Source organism: Sminthopsis crassicaudata, chromosome 1, assembly GCF_048593235.1.
Source record: "Sminthopsis crassicaudata isolate SCR6 chromosome 1, ASM4859323v1, whole genome shotgun sequence".
Classification (NCBI taxonomy): Eukaryota; Metazoa; Chordata; class Mammalia; order Dasyuromorphia; family Dasyuridae; genus Sminthopsis; species Sminthopsis crassicaudata.
In genome coordinates, this window is record NC_133617.1 from 377,402,175 (window position 1) to 377,422,814 (window position 20,640).

Here is a 20,640-nt window from a genome sequence, read left to right on the forward strand (position 1 = left end):
ATTTCCAAGAACAGGGACTACAGCTATAAACTAATATGACTGCAAGCACTTTCAAATGTATTGTTTTTTTTTTTTTTTAATATTTTTTGTTGTCATTGAAGGATAGCCCTGGATAAGGACTTAGTGATAAGAGTTGGATATTGAATGGTTATAGAGATGAGCTATAAGAAGGATTAAGAATAAATCAAGGTCAGTGATATTTGCAACAACAAAAATGGAAGTTTATAAGGAAATTGTCTTTAGAAGAGAAAAATTGAAATTTTCTATTTTTAAATTAAGTGTCCTATCCCTCTCACTGATTTGTACATTCAAATTTTCAGTGTCACACTTCTATTTCCATGCACAGTCAAAGTCACATTGTACATTCACACAGGGAGTAAAAGAGAGGAAAAAGTGGTGTATACCAAGAGCAAGAAAAACTTGGTTTGAAACCCGAACATGACAATTACTAGTTTGACATTCTTGGAAAATTTTCTTTATCTCTTTGAGTCTTAATTTCCACATCTATAAAAGAGGAAAAGTAATATAGCTACTGCCTAGAGAATTATCATAGAAAGAGTTTCATAAAACTTAAAGCTCTATGATAATTTGAATCAATTAGAGAAAATATTTTGTCAATGATATGTAAAGCAAAATTCTTTGAAGTTGTGAATATGGTATATAGATAAGGAGCTTTTATCCATGATCCTAGCCATAATTGATCAGTTGAAATACATAGACACTAAACCTGGTAATTAAAATCCTTAGTCCTTTGTTCTGAATCATGATCGTTTCACAATGACAATATTTCACAAATTCAATGATAATGATGATGAAGATAACAATAGCTAAAAATTGGAAGCACTTTAAGGTTTTTCAAAATGATAATATATATGTTATCTTACTTAATCTTCGTGACAACCTTGTGTGTATAGGGTCTTCTATTATTCCAATTTTATAGATAGAAAAACTGGAGGTAGAGAGAGATCAGGTAACTTACCTACAATTACACAGATCCTCCTTACTCCAAGGCTGGAGCTCTTTCTCTTTACACCTCCCTGAGTGGACTTAGTAAGATCTAATTAGTGGCTTCTCATATAGTCTGACTATGGTACAGGATTAATTTGGCATTCATGTGTTCTGTATTTGGTACAAAGTTGAAATTAGGTTTTTATGAAATCATCCAATTATCCAAAAAATCCTTCATTAAGAGTAATCATATCCATGAAAAAAAAATCATGGAAATCTGAGAGGGGTTTTGTTTTTGTTTCATTCCTTTTAAGTTTTAATTTTTCATTTTGACTTTGTGGCTTTTTTGGGGGGGGGTTGAGGAAATGTCATTCTCAAGTCAGTTTTGAGTTTGTGTTTCTCCATTATATTTTCTACATCTTTTACATGATTCAGTTTTGACCTAAAATTAAAAAAAAAAAAAAAAAAAAGATTCCATCCTTTTGTAGTTTAGCCTGGTATAAAAATATACTACTATTATTATTGTTATTCTTTCTCAATAACCATAGCCTGGCATTCAATACTCCAATAAAGTCTTTCTTAAATTTGTTTTTTTAAAGCTGAACTTAACCCATAATGATTATTTAAGCAAAAAAATATATATTTGGGATATAAGACAGTGAGAAATAATTTATCCAGCATGTAAAACAATATACATGTAGCAGAACCTTGAATCTTAGTCTCAGTATGCTTAACTTCCTAGCAAATCAGGATTTTTCTGTTTCCTGTAGCTAAGCTACTTTTATTTTATTTAACTGCTCAAGTGATACTTGATTTTCATATTCTAGTACAAAAGGGAATCTATAATATAAAATTTGGAAGGTAAATATATAGGGGGTTATTAGCCAATATGACATCTTTCTTTTTACTTTTAAATTTGTCAATGTGTGTTGTTTTCACAATAGAGTGACTTTCTGACAAATATCTGAATAATGTCCTCTATAAATTATGTTTTCAAAATTAACAAACAATACCATCTAATGTCTTGATTATGACTGTGTTCTAATAATGACATAAAATGTCATTGGTAACTTTCATAGTTTGCCAGTTAATTGAAAGGAAAAGCAAGTGTTTTCTGATCACAAATCTAAAGGAGAGAGCCATCTCAGAACCTTCTAGGCCTGCTCCTTCTTCTTACAAATAAGGAAATGGTGCTAAAGTGGCTTCTCAAGATGGCATTACTAGTGTCAGAAGTGGGATCTGAGCCAGACTATTGCTCATTCCACTTCATCACACCTAAAAAGTGATAGATTTCATAGTAGGGCATGAACATTGTCCACAGTGTTAGACCTGAATTTTGAGACTCCTTCATTTCAAGCTGATGCACACTACAGTCATTGTAAATATTGTTCTTTAAGTTCAGTTTTCTTTACACTGACTGATTAATACATTTCTTCCCAACTTCCTTTGAATTATTCATATTTCTCATTCTTTATGGTCCTATCATGCAGTATCTTATCCCATTATTAATAAAACTTTAGAGATAAAGTTTTCCTATGGATTTTTTATCATAAATAATTTTATAATGAATTTTATTTGTATATATTCGTGATTTCTTTCTTTTAATAACTTCCTTGGAACACAGACCTTAAATCTAATATCCAGGATCAAATAGTATGAGCAATTGGAAGTTTTTCTTACATAACAACAAATTTTTTCTAGAATAGTTAAATCAATTTATAGGTCTACAATTAGTAATTTATCTTTCTTATGTCTTATTAATGAACAATTCTATTCATGCTTTGGATATATCTGTATTTGGGTCCTTTTTAGATATAGTTATCTCAAAATACTTTAATTTAGCTTGGAAGTTTATTTAAATGCAAATAAGGAACCTGAGACAGTTTCAAGTAGGCTGAAAGAGTTAATTTTCCTCCCTAAATGTTTAACTTACTTCCAGGGAGTAACTTAGACACTAGAGCCCATTGATATTGATGAATTCTGAAATGTATTACCAGTAAAACCCCTTTATCATGAACTACAGGGAACAACCAAATTGGTTTATTGTAATGGAATTTTGTCAAAATGTGAATACATGCCTGCAATCACATTGCTAGTCTAAAGGATCCAGAGATGAAACAGAGCTGTCAACCAGCTTGTCCACAGTGAATTATTGAATGAAAAAGCATGCACTGAACCTACTAGGTGAAAAAGGCAGATGTCACATACACACCAGCCCAGTCTTTCTCTTTTTTAACTATTGATCCTTTGGACCATTGCTTTGGTAGCTGGTTAGACAACATTAAATAGAATATATTTAGATAATCAAGGTGTTTGAAGATTAAAAAAAAATATTTTAAACAGTTGCTATTAGTTTGCAAGACATATAGGAAAAATATGGAATGCCTTAAATATGTTATATATAATTATTTACATATAGCTTCTCCAAGCTCAACTCTGCTAGCCTATTACAAACTGTACAATTAAAGGGCACAGATGCGGGATAGCCCTTTCTGCTTCTCTCTTCCCTTTATATAATGCAAATAGTAACAATTAATAGCAGAGAGAGAGATCAGAGAAACATTTTTACAGAATTTTTTAATTTTTAAAGATCGAGTATGTATTATACTGAAAGGAGTAAAGACTATGGATGATCAATAGCCTTAATATGGTAATAGTCAAATACCACACTCAAAATATTTTTGTTTCTTTATCTGTTGTTGTTTTATTTTTAGTTTTTAAGGGAGAATGGCATGCTGGATACTTCAGAGTCAAGAAGTGTGGCTTAAATCTTACCTCTGACACATGCTGACTTTATGATCCTAGATGAATCCCTTGAACTCTAGAGTCTATAACTAATTATCTATAATTAGACTATAAGAACAGTTCATTGATAACTAGTATTTAAATAGGACTTTAAGGTTTGCAAAACTCCTTACATATGTTAACTTATTTGATCCTTTTACAACAATCCTATGAGATAGTATTATTACTCCCATTTTACAGATGAAAAATCTGAATGTCTGAAAACTTACGTGGTTTGACCAGGTTGTCACAACTATTAATTATCCAAAGTAGGATTTGAGCTCATCTCTCTGACTCCAAGTCCAATGCTATATCCATTCTTCCAGGTAGCTACCAACCTATGTTGGTCAAGGGAATTTCTTCTTCTGGGAAGTTCCTTTTCTATTAAAATCACAGGTCTATTCATTGTACCTTGAAGAATTCAAAACACTGTAGGCAGTGTGTGTGTGTGTGTGTGTGTGTGTGTGTGTGTGTGTGTGTGTGTGTATTTGTGTGTATTATAAATAATTTCATCTCAAGTTGAAATTTCTAATTGAATATGGAAATTGAAAAGTGAAACAAATACCCAAATACTTCTTCCCCAAAGATTTTTTTTTCAGGTTGTTAAGGCCAAATTGATTAAGGATATCAAGAATCTTGAAAACTGGTTTTAGTTTTTCACTTCCCTTCACATTTATGGAAATAATTAAATTATTTTATTTATTCATTTAAAAAGGGAGTAAAAGAGAAGAAAATTTAAAGTAATTCTTTATCTCCATATGACATATCTCTTTAGTGTCTCATAACAGCCATGTGAAAGAGATAGGCCAATCATTATTCTGCTTAATAGATGAGAAAATTAAAACTTAGAAAAGTTAAAAAAAAAAACCTGCCTCAAATTACATAGCTAGCTAATGGAAAAAGCTTGAACCAGATGACTCAGATTGCCTGCTCTTGGAAGTTTATGCCAATTTGCATTATGAGTGGGTCAACCTTTGGAAGAAATATTTATGTATATAAGATTTATTGAAATACTGCTGTTTTTCTGAACTAGTATCAAAGGAGATTTTAGACAAGTGGTCTTCAATGAGTGATCATATAGCCCAGATTAATTTTTAGAGCATATATTAATAATTAATAATATGTATTCAACAATTTAATTCACTAAATATGGATAAATTCTTACTATGTGCCAAGTACTGTTCTAAGTCATGGTAATGCAAAAAGAGGCAAAAGACACTTTCTGAACTCAAGGAGACAACATACAATCAACTATGTAAGAAGCAAGCTATATAAGGGATAAATTGGAAATAATTAATAGAAAAAGGCATTAGAATTCAGATGTTGGAGAAAGCTTTCTATAGAAAGTGAGAATTTAGTTAATATTTAAAGGAAGCTAGGAAAGTTCCTAGGAGGAGTGGAGAAGGGAGAATATATTAGAAATGGGCAGTGGCCAGAGAGAATGTCAGTAGGCAAGAAATGAAAAATCATATTCTTGGAACAGCCAGGTAGTCAATGTCATTGGATCAAATAACACATGTCAGGAAGGTAAAAGAAAGTGAGCTTATGAAATGCTTTAAATGCTATTTCTGGCATTAACATTATTTGTTTCGCTTTTAAAGAGGATCAGAGTGAAAGGAAATAGAATAAATAGAGGGAAATACATTAGAAATAGTAATTGTAAAATAATTTTAGAAGCAAGTTTCTCTGATAGAATATTATTGTAATGTGGAAAATGATGAGCAGGATAACTCTCAGAAAAAAAAAAAAAAAAAACTGGAAAGTTTTCCGAGAACAAAGTGAAGTAAACTGTATACAAAATAATAGCAATGTTATGGGATGACCAGCTGTAAATGATTGTTATTCTCAGTACTACAATCATCCTCAAGTGCTCTGAAGGACTTAAGATGAAAAATCTTATCCATACTCAGGAAAAAAACTGATCTAGTCTGAATACAGATCAAAGTATTTTCTATTTCTATCTTTATATTTAACTTAATTTTTATTGAGACTTTTTTTTTTATTAGAGTGGGAAATGTGTTTTCTTCACGAATTAACTTTTATGGACATACTTTGCATAATCACGTGATTTCTTAATTGTAGATGGGGATAAGTGAGAGATCTCAGGAACTCAAAAATCTTAAACACAAATGTAAAAAAAAAAAAGTATAGAAGGTTAAAAAAAACATTGTTTCTGTACAAAATAGGAAGCCACTGAAATCTACAAGTGATATGATCAGACTCATGTTTTAGGAAAATCACTCTCATTGCTGAATAAAAGTTTGATTTGAATGGACAAAGACATAAGGCAAGCAAGCAGACCCATAAGCAGGCTATTGCAGTAATTAAGCAAGATTTGAGGTGATTAGAGCATACAGTAAAATTGTGACAATATCAGAGAGAAAGAGACATATTCTAGAAGTGTTACAAATGTTAAATTCCAAGCCTTGGCAGCAGGTTGGATATAGAGGGGTGGGTATGGAACAGTATGGAATCCTGGATAATATCTAGGTTGCTAGCTTTTTGTTTGTAACTTTTATTTATTTTTAATACACATTGCTTGATGAAAAATGTTTGGAGAGAAAAATCAGAGCAAAATAGAAAAACCATGGGAGAGATTAAAAAACAGGAAAAGGAAGTGAATATAGCATGTGTTGATTTGCAATTTCCTTAGATCTTTTTCTTTTTTTTATTATAGTTTTTTATTTACCAGATATATGCATGGGTAATTTCACAGCATTGACAATTGCCAAACCTTATGTTCCAATTTTTCCCCTCCTTCCCCCCCCCCCCAGATGGAAGGTTGACCAATACATGTTAAATATGTTAAAGTATAAATTAAGTACAATATATGTATACATGTCTAAACAGTTGTTTTACTGTACAAAAATATTAGGACTTTGAGATAGTGTACAATTAGCCTGTGAAGGAAATAAAAAATGCAGGCGGAGACAAAAATAGAGGGATTGGGAATTCTATGTAGTGGTTCATAGTCATCTCCCAGAGTTCTCCCGCTGGGTGTGGCTGGTTCAGTTCATTACTGCTCTATTGGAACTGATCTGGTTCATCTCATTGTTGAAGAGGGCCACGTCCATCAGAATTGATCATCATATAGTATTGTTGTTGAAGTATATAATGATCTCTTGGTCCTGTTCCTTAGATCTTTTTCTGATGCAGATGGCATTTTCTGTCCAAAGTCAATTGGGATTGCTTTGGATCATTGAACTGCTTAAAAGAACCAAGCCTTTTATATGATCATTGTGCATGCTTGCTGTTAATGTGTACAATATATTCCTGGTTCTGCTTGTTTCACTCAGTATCAGTTCACATAAATCTTCCCAAGCCTTTCTGTAATGCACTTGTTAATCATTTTTATGGAACAATAATATTCAATTATCTTCATGTAGCACAGCTTGTTCAGCCATTCCCCAACTGATAGACATCCACTCCTTTTCCAATTCTTTCTTACCATGAAAAATGCTGCTACAAACATTTTTGCACATGTGCTTTTTCCTCCTTTACGATTTCCTGGGGATATAGACCCAATAATGGAAATGCTTGGTCAAAAGGTATGTTTTATAGCCCTTTGGGCATAGTTCCAGATTGCTCTCCAAAATTGTTGGATCATTTCACAATTCCACCAATAGTGGACCAGTTTTCCCACATCCCCTCCAAAATTTATCATTATCTTTTCCTGTCATCTTAGGGGTGTGTGGTAGTTGTTTTAATCTGCATTTCTCTAATCAAGAGTGATTTAGAGCATTTTTCATATAATTATAAATAACTTTAATTTCATCATCTGAAAATTATCTGTTCATAACTTTTAACCATTTATCAATTGGGGAATAACTTGTAATCTTATAAATTTTTTTATATGCTTTAGAAATGAGACCTTACAGAAATACTGTATAAATTATCCCTTATTCTCCTAATTTCTTTATGGTATCACCCTTTATGCCCAAATCATATTTCCATTTTGACTTTATTTTGGCATGGGCTCTGAAATGTAGGTCTATGCTGATTTTCTGACATTATTTTCCAGCTATCGCAATAATTTTTGTAAAATATTAAGTTTTTATTTCAGAATCTGGAGTTAAGGGATTTATCAAATACTAATTGCTATAGACCTTGATTCTTGTGTTGTGTATTCCTAATCTATTCCATTGATCCACCATTCTATTTCTTAGCCAGTACTAAATGCTTTTCATTACTGCCACTTTATAATATAGTTTTAGGTTTGCTAACCGACCATACTTTATATTTTTTTTCATTTATTCCCTTGATATTCTTGACATTTTGCTCTTCCAGGTGAATTTTGTTATCTTTTTTCTAGTTCTATCAATAATATTTTAGCAGTTTGATTGACATAGCACTGAACAAGTGGATCAATTTAGGTAGAATTATCATTTTTATTATATTGGCTTGTCCTAGCCATGAACAAATGATATTTTTCCAATTCTTTAGATCTGATTTTGTGTGAGAATTGTCTTGTAATTGTATTCATATAGTTCTTGGGTTTGTCTTAGCAGGTAGACCCCCACACATTTTATTTTGTCTGCAGTAATTTTAGATGAAATTTCTCTTTTTATCTCTTATTGATGGCCTCTGTCAGGTGATTTATTTGGATTTATTTTATATCCTGTAATTTTGCTAAAGTTGTTAATTGTTTCCAGTTTATATTTTTGGATGATTTTCTAGATTCTAAGTATATCATCATATCATCTACAAAGACAGATAGCTTTATTCCTTTATTGCCTGTACTTATTCCTTTAATTTTTTAATTATTATTATTATTGCTAAAATCAACATTTCTAGAGCAATGTTGAAAAATAGTAGTAATAATGGGTATCATTGTTTCACCCCTGATCTTATTGGGAATGTATCTAGCTTTTGTCATTACAAATAATGCTTCCTATAGGTTTTAGATACTGATTATTTTATGGAAAACTCTCTTTATGCTTTTGCTCTCTATTTTTAAAAATAGGAATGGGTGCTGTATTTTTTCAAAAGCCTTTTTCCGCATCTATTGAGATTATCATGTGGTTTCTGTTGGGTTTTATTATAGATATGGTCAATTATTGAAATAGATTTCCTGATATTAAATCAACTCTGCATTCCTGGTCTAAATCCTACTGCTCATAGTGAATTATTTTGCTGATAAGTTGTTGTAATTCCTTTACTAATATTTTATGTAAAATGTTTGCATTAATATTCTTAGAAAATTGGTCTGTAATTTTCTTTTTGTGTTGATATCAGTACCTGGTTTAGCTATCAGTACTATATTTGTGTCATAAAAAAGAATTTGGCAGAACTCCTTTACCTATTTTTCCAAATAGTTTATATAGTATTAGAATAAATTATTCTTTTAATTCAAGATTCAAATCTTCTTTAGTACAATTCACTTGTGAATCCATCTGACCCTGGACTTTTTTTCTTAGGGAATTCATTAATGACTTGTTCAATTTCTTTTTCTAAAACGGGACTATTTATGTAATTTATTTACTCCTCTATTAACCTGTGCAATTTATATTTTTGTAATATTCATACATTTCAGTTAGATTGTCATACTTGCTGCTATACAGTTTTACAAAGTAGCTCCTAATTTCTCATTTGTGATTAGCTTAATCCTTTCATTTTTGATGCAAGTGATTTGGTTTTTTTCTGTCCTTTTTCTGATCAGATTAAACAAAAATTTATCTGTTTTGTTAGGTTTTTTTTCATAAAATAAACTTTTAGTTTTATTAGTTCAATACTTTTCTTAATTTATAATTTATTAATCTCTACTATGAGTTTCAAAATTTCTAATTTGGTTTTTTATTAGGGTTTTTAAAGTTCTTTTAGTTACATGCCTAATTCATTGATCTCTTCTTTTTCTACTTTATTTATATAACTATTTAGAGATATAAAATTTCCCCTAAGGAGTGTTTTGCTGTATCCCATAAATTTTGTTATGTTGTCCCATTATTGTCATTTTCTTAGATAAATTATGTATTTTTCTGTGCTTTTTTTTTTGACTCTCATTTTTTTAGAATTATAATATTTAACTTCCAATGGGTTTTTAGTCTATCTTTTCCTGGCCCTTTAATGAATATAATTTCTATTACATTGTAGTCAGAAAAGAAATCATTTACTTTTTCTGCCTTTTTGCATTTTATTGTGAAATTTTTATGGACCAATACGTGGTCAATTTTTATGTAGGTACTATATGCTGCTAAGAGGAAGGTTTGTTCCTTTCTGACCTGAATCAGTTTTCTTGAGAGGTCTATCATATCTAAGTTTTCTTAGGTCCAATTAACCTCCTTAGTTTCTTTATTGTTTATTTTGTGGTTAGATTTGTCTGATTTTGAGAAAGGAAGGTTAAGGCCCTCCACTAGAATGATTTTGTTGTTTATTTCTTCTAACTGGGTTGAAATCTAAGACATTGCCTGCTCTGCCACTTGGTACATACACATTTAATATCCTTACTGCTTCATTATTTACTGTCCCCTTTATCAAAATGTATCTTCCCTCCTTATCTCTTTTGATAAGATCTATTTTTACTTTTGCTTTATCTGACATCAAAATTGTTACTCCTGATTTTTTTTTTAACATCAGCTGAAGCATAATAAATTCAGTTCCAGCCTTTTACCTTTATTCTGTATGTGTCTCTCTTTGTCAAATGTGTTTCTTGTAAGCAACATATTATAGGATTCTGTTTTTTGATCACTCTGTTATTTGCTTCCATTTTATTGGAGAGATCATCACATTCACATTCACAGTTATGATTACCAGCTTTGTATTTCCCTTCATCCTATTGTCTCCACAGCATATACTTTTGTTCTCTCTTTCCACCCTGTTCTTAGTTCTAATTTATTTAGCCACCCCACATACTACCTTATCCTTTATCACCCCTCCTCCTTTCTCTTAGTAGTGTTTTTTTTAACCCATTATCTTATTTTCTATCAGTCCTTCCCCCCTGCTCTTACCTTTTATCCTAGTGTTTTTGTCCTCCCTTCTATCCTGTCTTCCCCTTTTCTTTTCCTTTTTCTCCTCCTACTTATTTATAGAATTAAATAAATTTCTATAGTGAACTGAATGATTAAGTTATTCCCTCTTAGTGCCAAAACTGATGAGCTCAAACTACAGACAATTCTCATCCCCCCCCCCATTTACCTCTATTATAATAGATCATTTTAGTCTCTTGTTGTGAAGTAATTGCCCTATTATACCTTCCCTTTCCTCTTTTTTCAGTACAGGCCTTTTCCTACTCTTTAAGATCTTTTTCTTTGATATTATCACATCAAAGTTCATTCACAATCACGCCCTCACTTCAGGTGATGTCCCCTTCCCCCTTTTCTGTACTAATATCAGATACAGTTCTTAAGAGTTACATATAATATTTTCCCATCTAGGGATGTAAACAGTTTCACCTTTAAATATATATTTTCCCCCGTTTACCTTTCTATGGTTTCCTTGAGTCCTGAGTTTGTAGACAGAATTTTCTGTTTAATTCTTTTTCAATTGAAATGATTGAAGCCTCTTACTTCATTGAGGCTCCATCTTCTACCATGAAATATGATACTGAATCTCACTGGGTAGTTAATTTTTGATTGTAACCCCAGGTCCTTTCCCTCCCAAGATATGGTATTCCAGCCCCTTCCCCCCAATCCTTTATTATAGAAGCTGCCAGATACTGGGTAATCCTGACAGTTGCTCCTTGATATTTGAATTGTTTTTGTCTGGCAGCTTGCAATATTTTTTTCCTTGACATCAGTTTTGAAGTTTCACAACAATGTTCCTCGAGATTTTCCTTATGGGATTTCTTTCCAGAGGTGACCTATGGATCTTTCTATGCATATTTCCTTCTCTGTTTGTGCAATATTGGAACAATTTTCCTTAATGATCTCTTTTAGAATACTATCCAGGCTCTTCAGTTAGGCCAGCAATTTTTAAATGGTCTCTTCTTCATCTATTTTCTAGATTGGCTATTTTGTCAATGAGGTATTTCACATTTTCTTCCATTTTTTCATTATTTTTAGTTTGTTTGATTAACTCTTGCTGTCTCACAAAGTCATTAGCTTCCATGTGTCCTGTTGTAGCTTTTAATGTGTGATTTTCTTCAGTTAACTTTTGTTTTTCCATTTGTTTTCTTCTACTATTTAAGGAATTATTTTCTTCAGACAATTATTTTCCTTCCTTTCTGAAACTGTTGATTTTCTCATCCATCTCTCTCATTTATTTTCTAATTTTTTTCTACCTCTCTTATTTGCCTTTTGAAATATTTTATGAGCATTTCCAAGAAGCCTCTTTGGGCTTGAGACCAATTTATCATACTCTTTGATATTTCTTCCATGGACACTCTGTCCTCCTCTGAGTTTGTATTTTGATATGACTTGTCAAAATAGTAGATTTATATGGTCAAGATTCTTTTCTGTTTCAATCATTTTCTTTCTTTTTCCTTTTGTATTTCCTCTTTTTTTTTTTTTTTTTTTACTTTTAAGGTGGAGCAGTGCTCATGGGGTAAAGGTGGCACTATCCCAAGCTTCCTGTGTAGTTCTGAGCCTTGGCTTTGAGCACAGGGACCCTTTGTATTTGTAAGGGGATAGGGTGGCTCTGCCTAGTTTTTTCATGACACAGCCTGATTTTCCAGAGTTTATTTTCTGAGCTGGGACTAGAAGCTGCCCCACTGAATTGCTCCTCTACTGAGCTACCACTGAGGGTTTTAGTTACTGATTTGTTATGATTAAGCCCCTCTCATCAGTTTTCTCAAAGTCCACCTCACTTGCACTGAATACCCTTTTCACCCCAGTAAGATTGACCTTTCTTGAAGTGTTTTTCAGTCTATCTTGAAGTGAGGAGTGCTTTCATTTCATTAGACTTTGTTCAAAGCTTTGGTTACATGTGGTTTTTGAGGGAAACTGGAAAAGCTTGAGAAGCTTCCTGACTTTACTCATCCATCTTCTACACTGCAAATCTTAAGAGACAGGGAAGACTGTATTGTCTTCTACAATTATAGGGAATGTGGGAAATGAAAAGAATTGGGGGAAAGATGAGATGCATTGAGTTCAACAAATATTTATTGACTGCCTATTATATGCATATATCTGTATATATTACCACTACTACCTATAATTCCCCAAAAGATGATATCCATACATATAAACAAAGAAGACACTTAAATGTTCCCATATATGTTTGTATATGTTTTACATATTGTTCACAATTTGCAGAAACATACAATGTGACTAGCTGAACTTGGAATAAGATCATTTCTTGATTTGCTTCCTTTCTTTTTCCTCTTATACCAACTATCATTGACATGACAACCAATAATTTATAGATCATAGTTTGATGAAAGTCATCTTATGTGAAGTAGGACAAACCTATAGTTTCTCTATATAGATATTGTGAACAATATACTGGTAAAAGAAAGCCAGGACAATCTTAACTATGCCAATTTTGCAGTACCAATTTAGATTGAACTATCAGTCTGTCTTGGCCAAGAAATATGTATTATAAGAAATGTGATAGATAAAAAATGGAACATAAGCTAGGAGATATTTCTCATTCTATGTGTGAATGATTTAGATGAAGTGAAATGTGACCATTGAATGCCACTGAGAAAATAGGGCCTGTATAGTGAATGAATCTAACAATATGATTTAGGAATTGGTCTGTTTCAAAGTCATTCAGTGTGACCACAATCAGATAACCTACTTTCTTCAAAATAACTCAAAACTTTTGTTTTTGTTTTTGTTTTTCTTTTATCTGACCTATAACATGGATTGGGACAAATTTATTAAAACTCAAATAATGTTCAAAATGTATGTAACTGTATCTTTGATAGAGAACAAATAAAATTTCCACTATACAATGAAATCAGATTGCCCATTCAGAAAAGGTTTGACAGAAATAGTTTCACTAGCATGGTCTTATGTCATCATTAATAATAGCTGTCCACATCAACTCAAGGATATCAATTTTATTAGACTTCCCACCTTTCCAATTTCATATGTCAAAAGTTCTTGAATATTTATAATATTGAAAGGAAAAAGAATACTTCTCATATGTGCAAAACTAAAATGATACTGTGGAAAACTTCTTTTATTTTTAAAATATTTCTTTTATTTTTATTTAGAATAATATTACAATTATTTTAATCAAATTTATTTTATTGTTTTTGTTGCTGTTATTTTCTCTGATTCTTTTTCACCTTAAAAAAATCAAAGAATACACCTAAGATATAAAAACAGTGGGAAAAGGGAAGAGAAAGACGAAAGGAGGAGGAAGAGAGGGAGGAGGAAGTAAAGCCAAAAATGGACCTTAATAAAATAAATGAATGCTGATGTGCAAAACAAAAAGAAATCTTCAGGTGAACATATCAACTTTAAGTAAGCCTGCTAAATAGGCTAAGACCTACCAGAAGAATGGACAGAATAATTCAGAAATTTAATAATTCAATTAAAATAAGCTATTAAAATAGAAATGAAAATTTCTTCTGAAAGAATTCAAAAAAGATATTTAAAAAGATAGAAAAATAATGATGTTTTTAAAAATGGAAATTCTTCATAAACATGGTAATTGTAAAAAAGAAAGATAGGGATGGAAGAAAAAATGGATATGGTGCAACAAATATAAGAAAAACAACAACAAATAAATCAGCAACACTTATAGAACACAAATTCTTTATAAGCTAAAGCAACTGATGATAAAAAGAATGTTCTCTAAGGCAATCTGAAGATCATTGGCCTTGCAAGGAAACATAAAGGCAGCTAATGAAGTAGAGAAACTAAATGCTATATTTCAGGAAATCACAGAAGATAATAGTCTGGAAAAATATTCCAATTCAAATAATAATTCCATAAAGGTAAACCTTAATTTTAGCTCATATGGAAATATAATTATCAGGTCCACCTTTTCAAAATTATTTTGCAAATAGTCAGAAAGAAACATTGCACATAGAAAGCAACATTAGCTCAATCCATTTAAGATTAATTAGAAACAATGAGAAAAAAGAAAAAGCCTTGAATATGATAGAAGGAAAATTGTCAGTATCATGCATCCAAATATAATATATTCTGCACATAAGAAAATGATTTTGCATAATAAAAACAAATCATAGTCTTTTAATCAGGCTTTCTTTGAAAACTAGAGATTATCAAGAAATGTTGAATGGACAGTTAGCAAACAAAAGCAACCTAATAAAAAGAAGTATTATCTATCCTTTAGATGATATATGAAATAATTCATAGGATAGATAATACTTCTATGTTTGTGTTTAAAGGAAAAAATGGGACTATCACCTTTATATGTCTCAATCGTCAATATTATTGGGAAACAAAGCAAGAATATCTGTGACCAAAATCTATAAACAATGATGAGATAGAAATAGTTTAAGACAAAGAAGAGAATTAAAGAAAAACAATAATATTCATTATAATTAAGGCACACACAGTCCCTCAAAGAAGAGAAATATACAATTAAAGAAGCCTCCTGAGTCACACTTTTATCTAGCTTGAATGTAAAAAAAAAATGATTACATAATAAAAGTTGAATCAATAGGTCTATATATGGTCAGAGAAGGGAAATGGAAGGAAGAGCATTTGTAGGAACATGATAAGGAGAAGTTTTAAATAGTAGTTTCAAGCAAAAGTAACTATAGGGACCTAATGTCATTTAAAAAATAATAAAATAGGAACTCAAGGATAAAATCGTACAATATATAAAACTTTGAATATTAACTAAAATGATTAGATGGACTAGAAAAGAGCACCCAATAAGTTGAATTATAGAAGAAATACACTTCAGCTACTAAGATGTGAATATAATTAAAATGTGAAATAAATAAACTCACATTCCATAATGTTACTTTCTAGTTGATATGATTTTTATCAGATCTAGTCAATCAAAATCAATTGCTACACATAATCTATTCCTGGGTAGGCAAATGGCCTAGAGTAAATATGACCTAAGTTCACATTTAGTTTCAGACACTAGTCACCCTTAAGTCACTTAACTGTGTTTGCCTCAGTTTCTTCATATGTAAAATGAGCTAGAGAAGAAAATGCCAAGCCATTCCAGCATCTTTGCCAAAAAACAATACAAAACAAAAGCCAACAGCAACAACACAAATGGTGTCATAAAGAGTCAGACATCACTGAAAAACAACAAAATCTATCAATCTCCTGCAACATCTCATATATTTCTGCTTTTCTCCAGTCATACAACCATCATCCTCGATAATGCTCTAATCTTTTCTTGCTTGGACTGAAGCGAGATCTTCATAATTGTTCTCTGTGCCTCAAACCTCTCCATTTTTCAATCCAACATCTACTGACAAATTGATATGCTAAAAAGCTGGGTTTGACCATGCTACTGAAGATGGTCCACTGACTCCTAATTACTTCTGTGTTAAAATGAAAATTACTCTGGGTTGACATTTAGTTCCCATTGCAGTTAGTTCCACTCATTTTAAAGCTTATTTAACATTACTCTCTATTTTATATATTTATATTACACACACACACACACACACACACACACATATATATATATATATATATATATATATATATATATATATATATATATATATATATATATATACACATATATATTACTTTCAGCCAAATTTATTTAACTACCTTCCTCTGTACATTGCATTCAATTTATCTGTCATCCCTGGAATGTACTTCTTCCTCTCTTCACTTTCAAAAGAGAGTTATATCTGGAAGATGTGGAGAAAATCAGTTCTGATTTGAACATAATTTTGAAATGTATACAAGACATATAAAATGGACAGTTTCACTATATATATTTGAGGGTCATCTTCCTAGAGTTGAAAATTGATATCTTGAGAAAGGTCACCAAATGCAAGTATTGAGAAAGAAAAGAGAAAGGAGTTAAGGGTAGCACTATGGGGACTACACACAGGTAATAGGAGTTACATGGAAGGCAGGAGACTGAGGAATATAACAAGTCAGGCAGGTAGTAAGAGAACTAAGAATAATATTGTCAAAAAACTAGAGCTGAGAGTATCCAAGAAGAGAAAAGTAGTGAACAGTATCAAATGCTATAGAAAAGTTAAAAAGATAAAGTCTGAAAAAAGGTGATTAGGAAAATTAAAACAGATTTGGCAATTTAAAAAATTTTAGTAACTTTGCAAAGAAAAAGATCATTTTACACAAGGCATGTCCTAATATGTCCTCTCTTTCAAATTGTTTTGTGTATCATTTTTATTTAACTGGGTTGCTGTTGGGTTTTTGTTTTTTTAGTCTAAATAAAATGTGAGATTCTTGAGGGCAATTGCTATTTACTGCAATTGTAGTTTGGTGGTAGTGGTAGCAGTGGTGGTAATGGTTTTATGACTGTAGTGACTAAAATAATGTCTGACACTTAGTATGCTTGTTGATTGGATAAATTAAAATCATCTAACCTCTTAATAGTTTTAATTTCCCTTTTACAATAGTTATAAAATAATCTTTGCAGTGCTTGCCTCATTGCAAAGGGTTATTATAGAAAAAGTCCAAAGTGTCATATAAATATAAAAAACATAATATGCATTTATTAATTGGCTGATAAAATATTTAGTTCAGTGTTAGTATAAGGGCAAAGTGTACATCACTTTTCTCTAACTAGAGAAATAAATGTCTTCCCCAATTTTCAAAAAAGTATAACATTCCAGGCACAGAATATAATTTCTTTTTATAAAAATGTATTTTAATGATAGGATATCTGTACATCTCAAAAGCTCAAAACATAAATTAGTATTTTGTACATTCTACCAATAATCCACCATTTTCATTAGCCTTTGGCCCCTACTATTTTGGACCTTACAACTTAGATGTTGTAACATAGCCCTTGCTCCTAGCAAGAATCAATGAGATGAGTTAGAGTCTGGTGAACATGCTAGTAAGAATGTTTCAGTTCAGAATGTGGGTTTTATACAAAAGAGATTCCTAAGAAGACCAACATTGCCCTCAGCAATGAAATTTTGTCTTACCTGGGCACAATTATACTACATGACTTTGATATGCATCCTTACTCCACTATTTCTGATTCCTCACTAACCAATTAAACATTGTAATGATTATCTATATAAATACTATGTGAGCCTTTTAATTTAAGGGAGCTGAACTTATTCGTTTTTAAAAAGTTGTCTTCTTCATTTATCCATAATCTACTGATTAAGATTAACTAAGATTAACCAGTACTTTGTTTAACATCAGCTTTGTGAGGAGAATGCTGATTTGTCATAATAATCTTAATGTTTGTAAAACTCTTTCAAACAAATTATTGCATTTAATTCTCACAAGTCTGTTAAATATCTTGTTAATCTTCATTTTAGGAAACAAAGTCAGAGGGATTAAATTACATTCTCATGGTCATACAGATAGAAAACATGTGAACCAAATTTTGCAAACTCCAGTCAGCAAACACTTATCCTATGTTTTAAGCTGTATCTGCTAAGCAAGTCAATATAACACTTTGATGAAAGTCTGAATAATTTTTTTTAAATTTTTATCCATTTTTAAAGTACTATGTTATTAAATGAAGATACAATGAAATAAGTTTATAGTGTTAACAGTACTTGAGAGGATTGATAATATCCTTAAACTACTGCACAGAGATTAGATTGTGCTCAAATAAATCTTTTCTTTTTTTTTTTCTTTTTTTTTTTTTTTCTAATAGTGATCATTTTAGGTAGCTTAGTAAGGAAACAGGAGATTTCTAGTTATGATAGTGATAGTAGAACATATTCCATAGAGTATACAGTGTTAAATACATTGCTCTTTAATATATAGTATCTATAAACTTTCAGTCCTGCTATCACTTATAAAATATACATTAACTTTTCAGAATAATATAATTTGAGTCTTTTTGCCATATCCACTCTTGAGAAACTGAAAATAAGTGAACTGAATGGAAATAATTCTATTGCCACAGCTTTCAATCTCCTTGCATATGCTGGAAATCAGTGCAAAAGCATTTTTAAAAGTAAGACAAGCAAATTTATCTTGGATTTAACTACAAATGAGAACAGGTAAGAAGAATTGGTAGAGCAATTGAAAGAACTACTTCCCAAGATGGAAATCCAAATAAAAGGCTAGCACTGCATGAGTTTCAACTCCTGACCCAAGGAAAATATAATTGTTTACATTAACAAATCATACTGAAAAAGTACTGACAAAATATGTAATATATGGGGAAAATCTGTTTAAACTTAAACTTCATGCAATAATTAGTTATTAAATATTCTAGAGTTAGTGGGTAATTTATAATCATTTTAAACTATTTTGAATGCCATACTTGCTTTTCAAATGTGCATAGAACATTATTTAAATGATCAAAGGAAAGCCATTTTTTAAACATTGTTGTTCTTTGCATACTCAAAATACCCTATCTTTCATTTATAGATAGAAGACTTGTAATCTAATTAATTTATGTATTATTAATTATATATCAAGTCTTACTCATTCATAATTTGTTAATTATAATTCACTATGAATTAAATATAAATATATAAATGTATTGTAATTATATTTACATGTAAATATGATTGCATATAATTATAAATCTGATTTATAATTATACATTTAAATTATAAGATTAGAAAGCATTGTGTAATCTAATAGACTTTTACTACATTATGTTATGGTGGCAAGTGTACTTGATTTTCATTCAGAAGATCTGGGTTTGAATTTTTAATTCCACTACTTATTCCCTATATAGCCTAGGACATTTTACAGGTAAGGGAACTGAGTAAGAACTTGCTCAAGTTTCCCATGGGTGGGCAAAAGTATAGCTGGGAAAGTTATCTTGACTTTTCTTTCAAAGCTCAATATACACATGGAGCCAATATAATTATGATTTCTGTGACTCAGATGTATTTCTTGACAATATATTAATGGCTCTTAATTTTATCATCTATTTTTAATTGGGACTGTTTTTTCCCTCCTGGAAATTTTATACATAGCAACACCTCCGTCATAATTCTTTTCTTTACTTAAACATAAAAGCCTGATAAAGTTTTCTAATGAAGCATCTAGGTGGTACAGTGGATAGAGTAACACACTTGGAGTCAGGAAGACCTGAGTTCAAATTTGACTTTGGATACTTTAGTAGGTGTGTGATCCTGAGAAAATCACTTAACCCTGTTTGCCTCTGTTTCCTCATTTGTAAAATGAGCTGGAGAAAGAAATCACAAATCACTTTAGTATCTTTGTCAAGAAAACCTCAAACAGCATTATTAAGAGTAAGATTTAAAAATAACCTAACATCAACAGGGCTCTAATTATTTATTTTTACCTCTCTGTATTCTCTCAACTCCCATTCCTCTTGAAATCTGCACTGCTTCCTTTCCTTTGACCAACTTTCACATTAACATCCTTTGTTTTACAGAGTATCAAAGTGAGTTGGCTACCTCCACCACCAGGCATGCAAAATGGATTTATTACTGGTTACAAAATCCGACATAGAAAGACAACCCGTCGAGGTGAGATGGAAACACTAGAGCCAAACAACCTCTGGTACTTGTTCACAGGTCAGTGTCTATATGATGTCTTTTTGAAATGTTTTCATGAATTGAATGTCTTGGGAATATAATATAGCATGATGTTAAGGGAAAATTAAAACATTACCTGAAGGGTGGCATTTAGTGCACTGAACAAAAAAAGTCTTTATAGATTTTGCTATCGAATTTGTCTTAATCATAAAGCTTTGATATTTTGCAAGTTTAATCTGTGTGAATTTCACTATTTTCTTGAATTGATTCAATTTAATTCAATTATATTAAATATCTTCTATGCATACATATAACCTCTTAAAATTTCAACACTCATTTCATGTCATCTTCTAAGAAAAGCCTTTCATGATCATCTAATTGTTAAGACCTACTTCCTTTTTCAAATTTCTTTCCCTCTCTCCTTCCCTCCTTCCTTCCATCTCTCT

General features: G+C 31.1%; 1 protein-coding gene across 3 annotated transcripts in view; it reads left to right on the forward strand.

Moving 5' to 3' along the window:
• Positions 1 to 20,640, forward strand: part of DCC (DCC netrin 1 receptor) — a 1,370,610-nt gene that overhangs the window by 1,095,914 nt on the left and 254,056 nt on the right. For all 3 annotated transcript variants that reach the window (XM_074279384.1, XM_074279385.1, XM_074279386.1), the window contains exon 13: positions 20,092 to 20,233. In XM_074279384.1, coding sequence (XP_074135485.1) covers positions 20,092 to 20,233 — 142 coding nt within the window. The remainder of the gene's footprint in view (positions 1 to 20,091; positions 20,234 to 20,640) is intronic.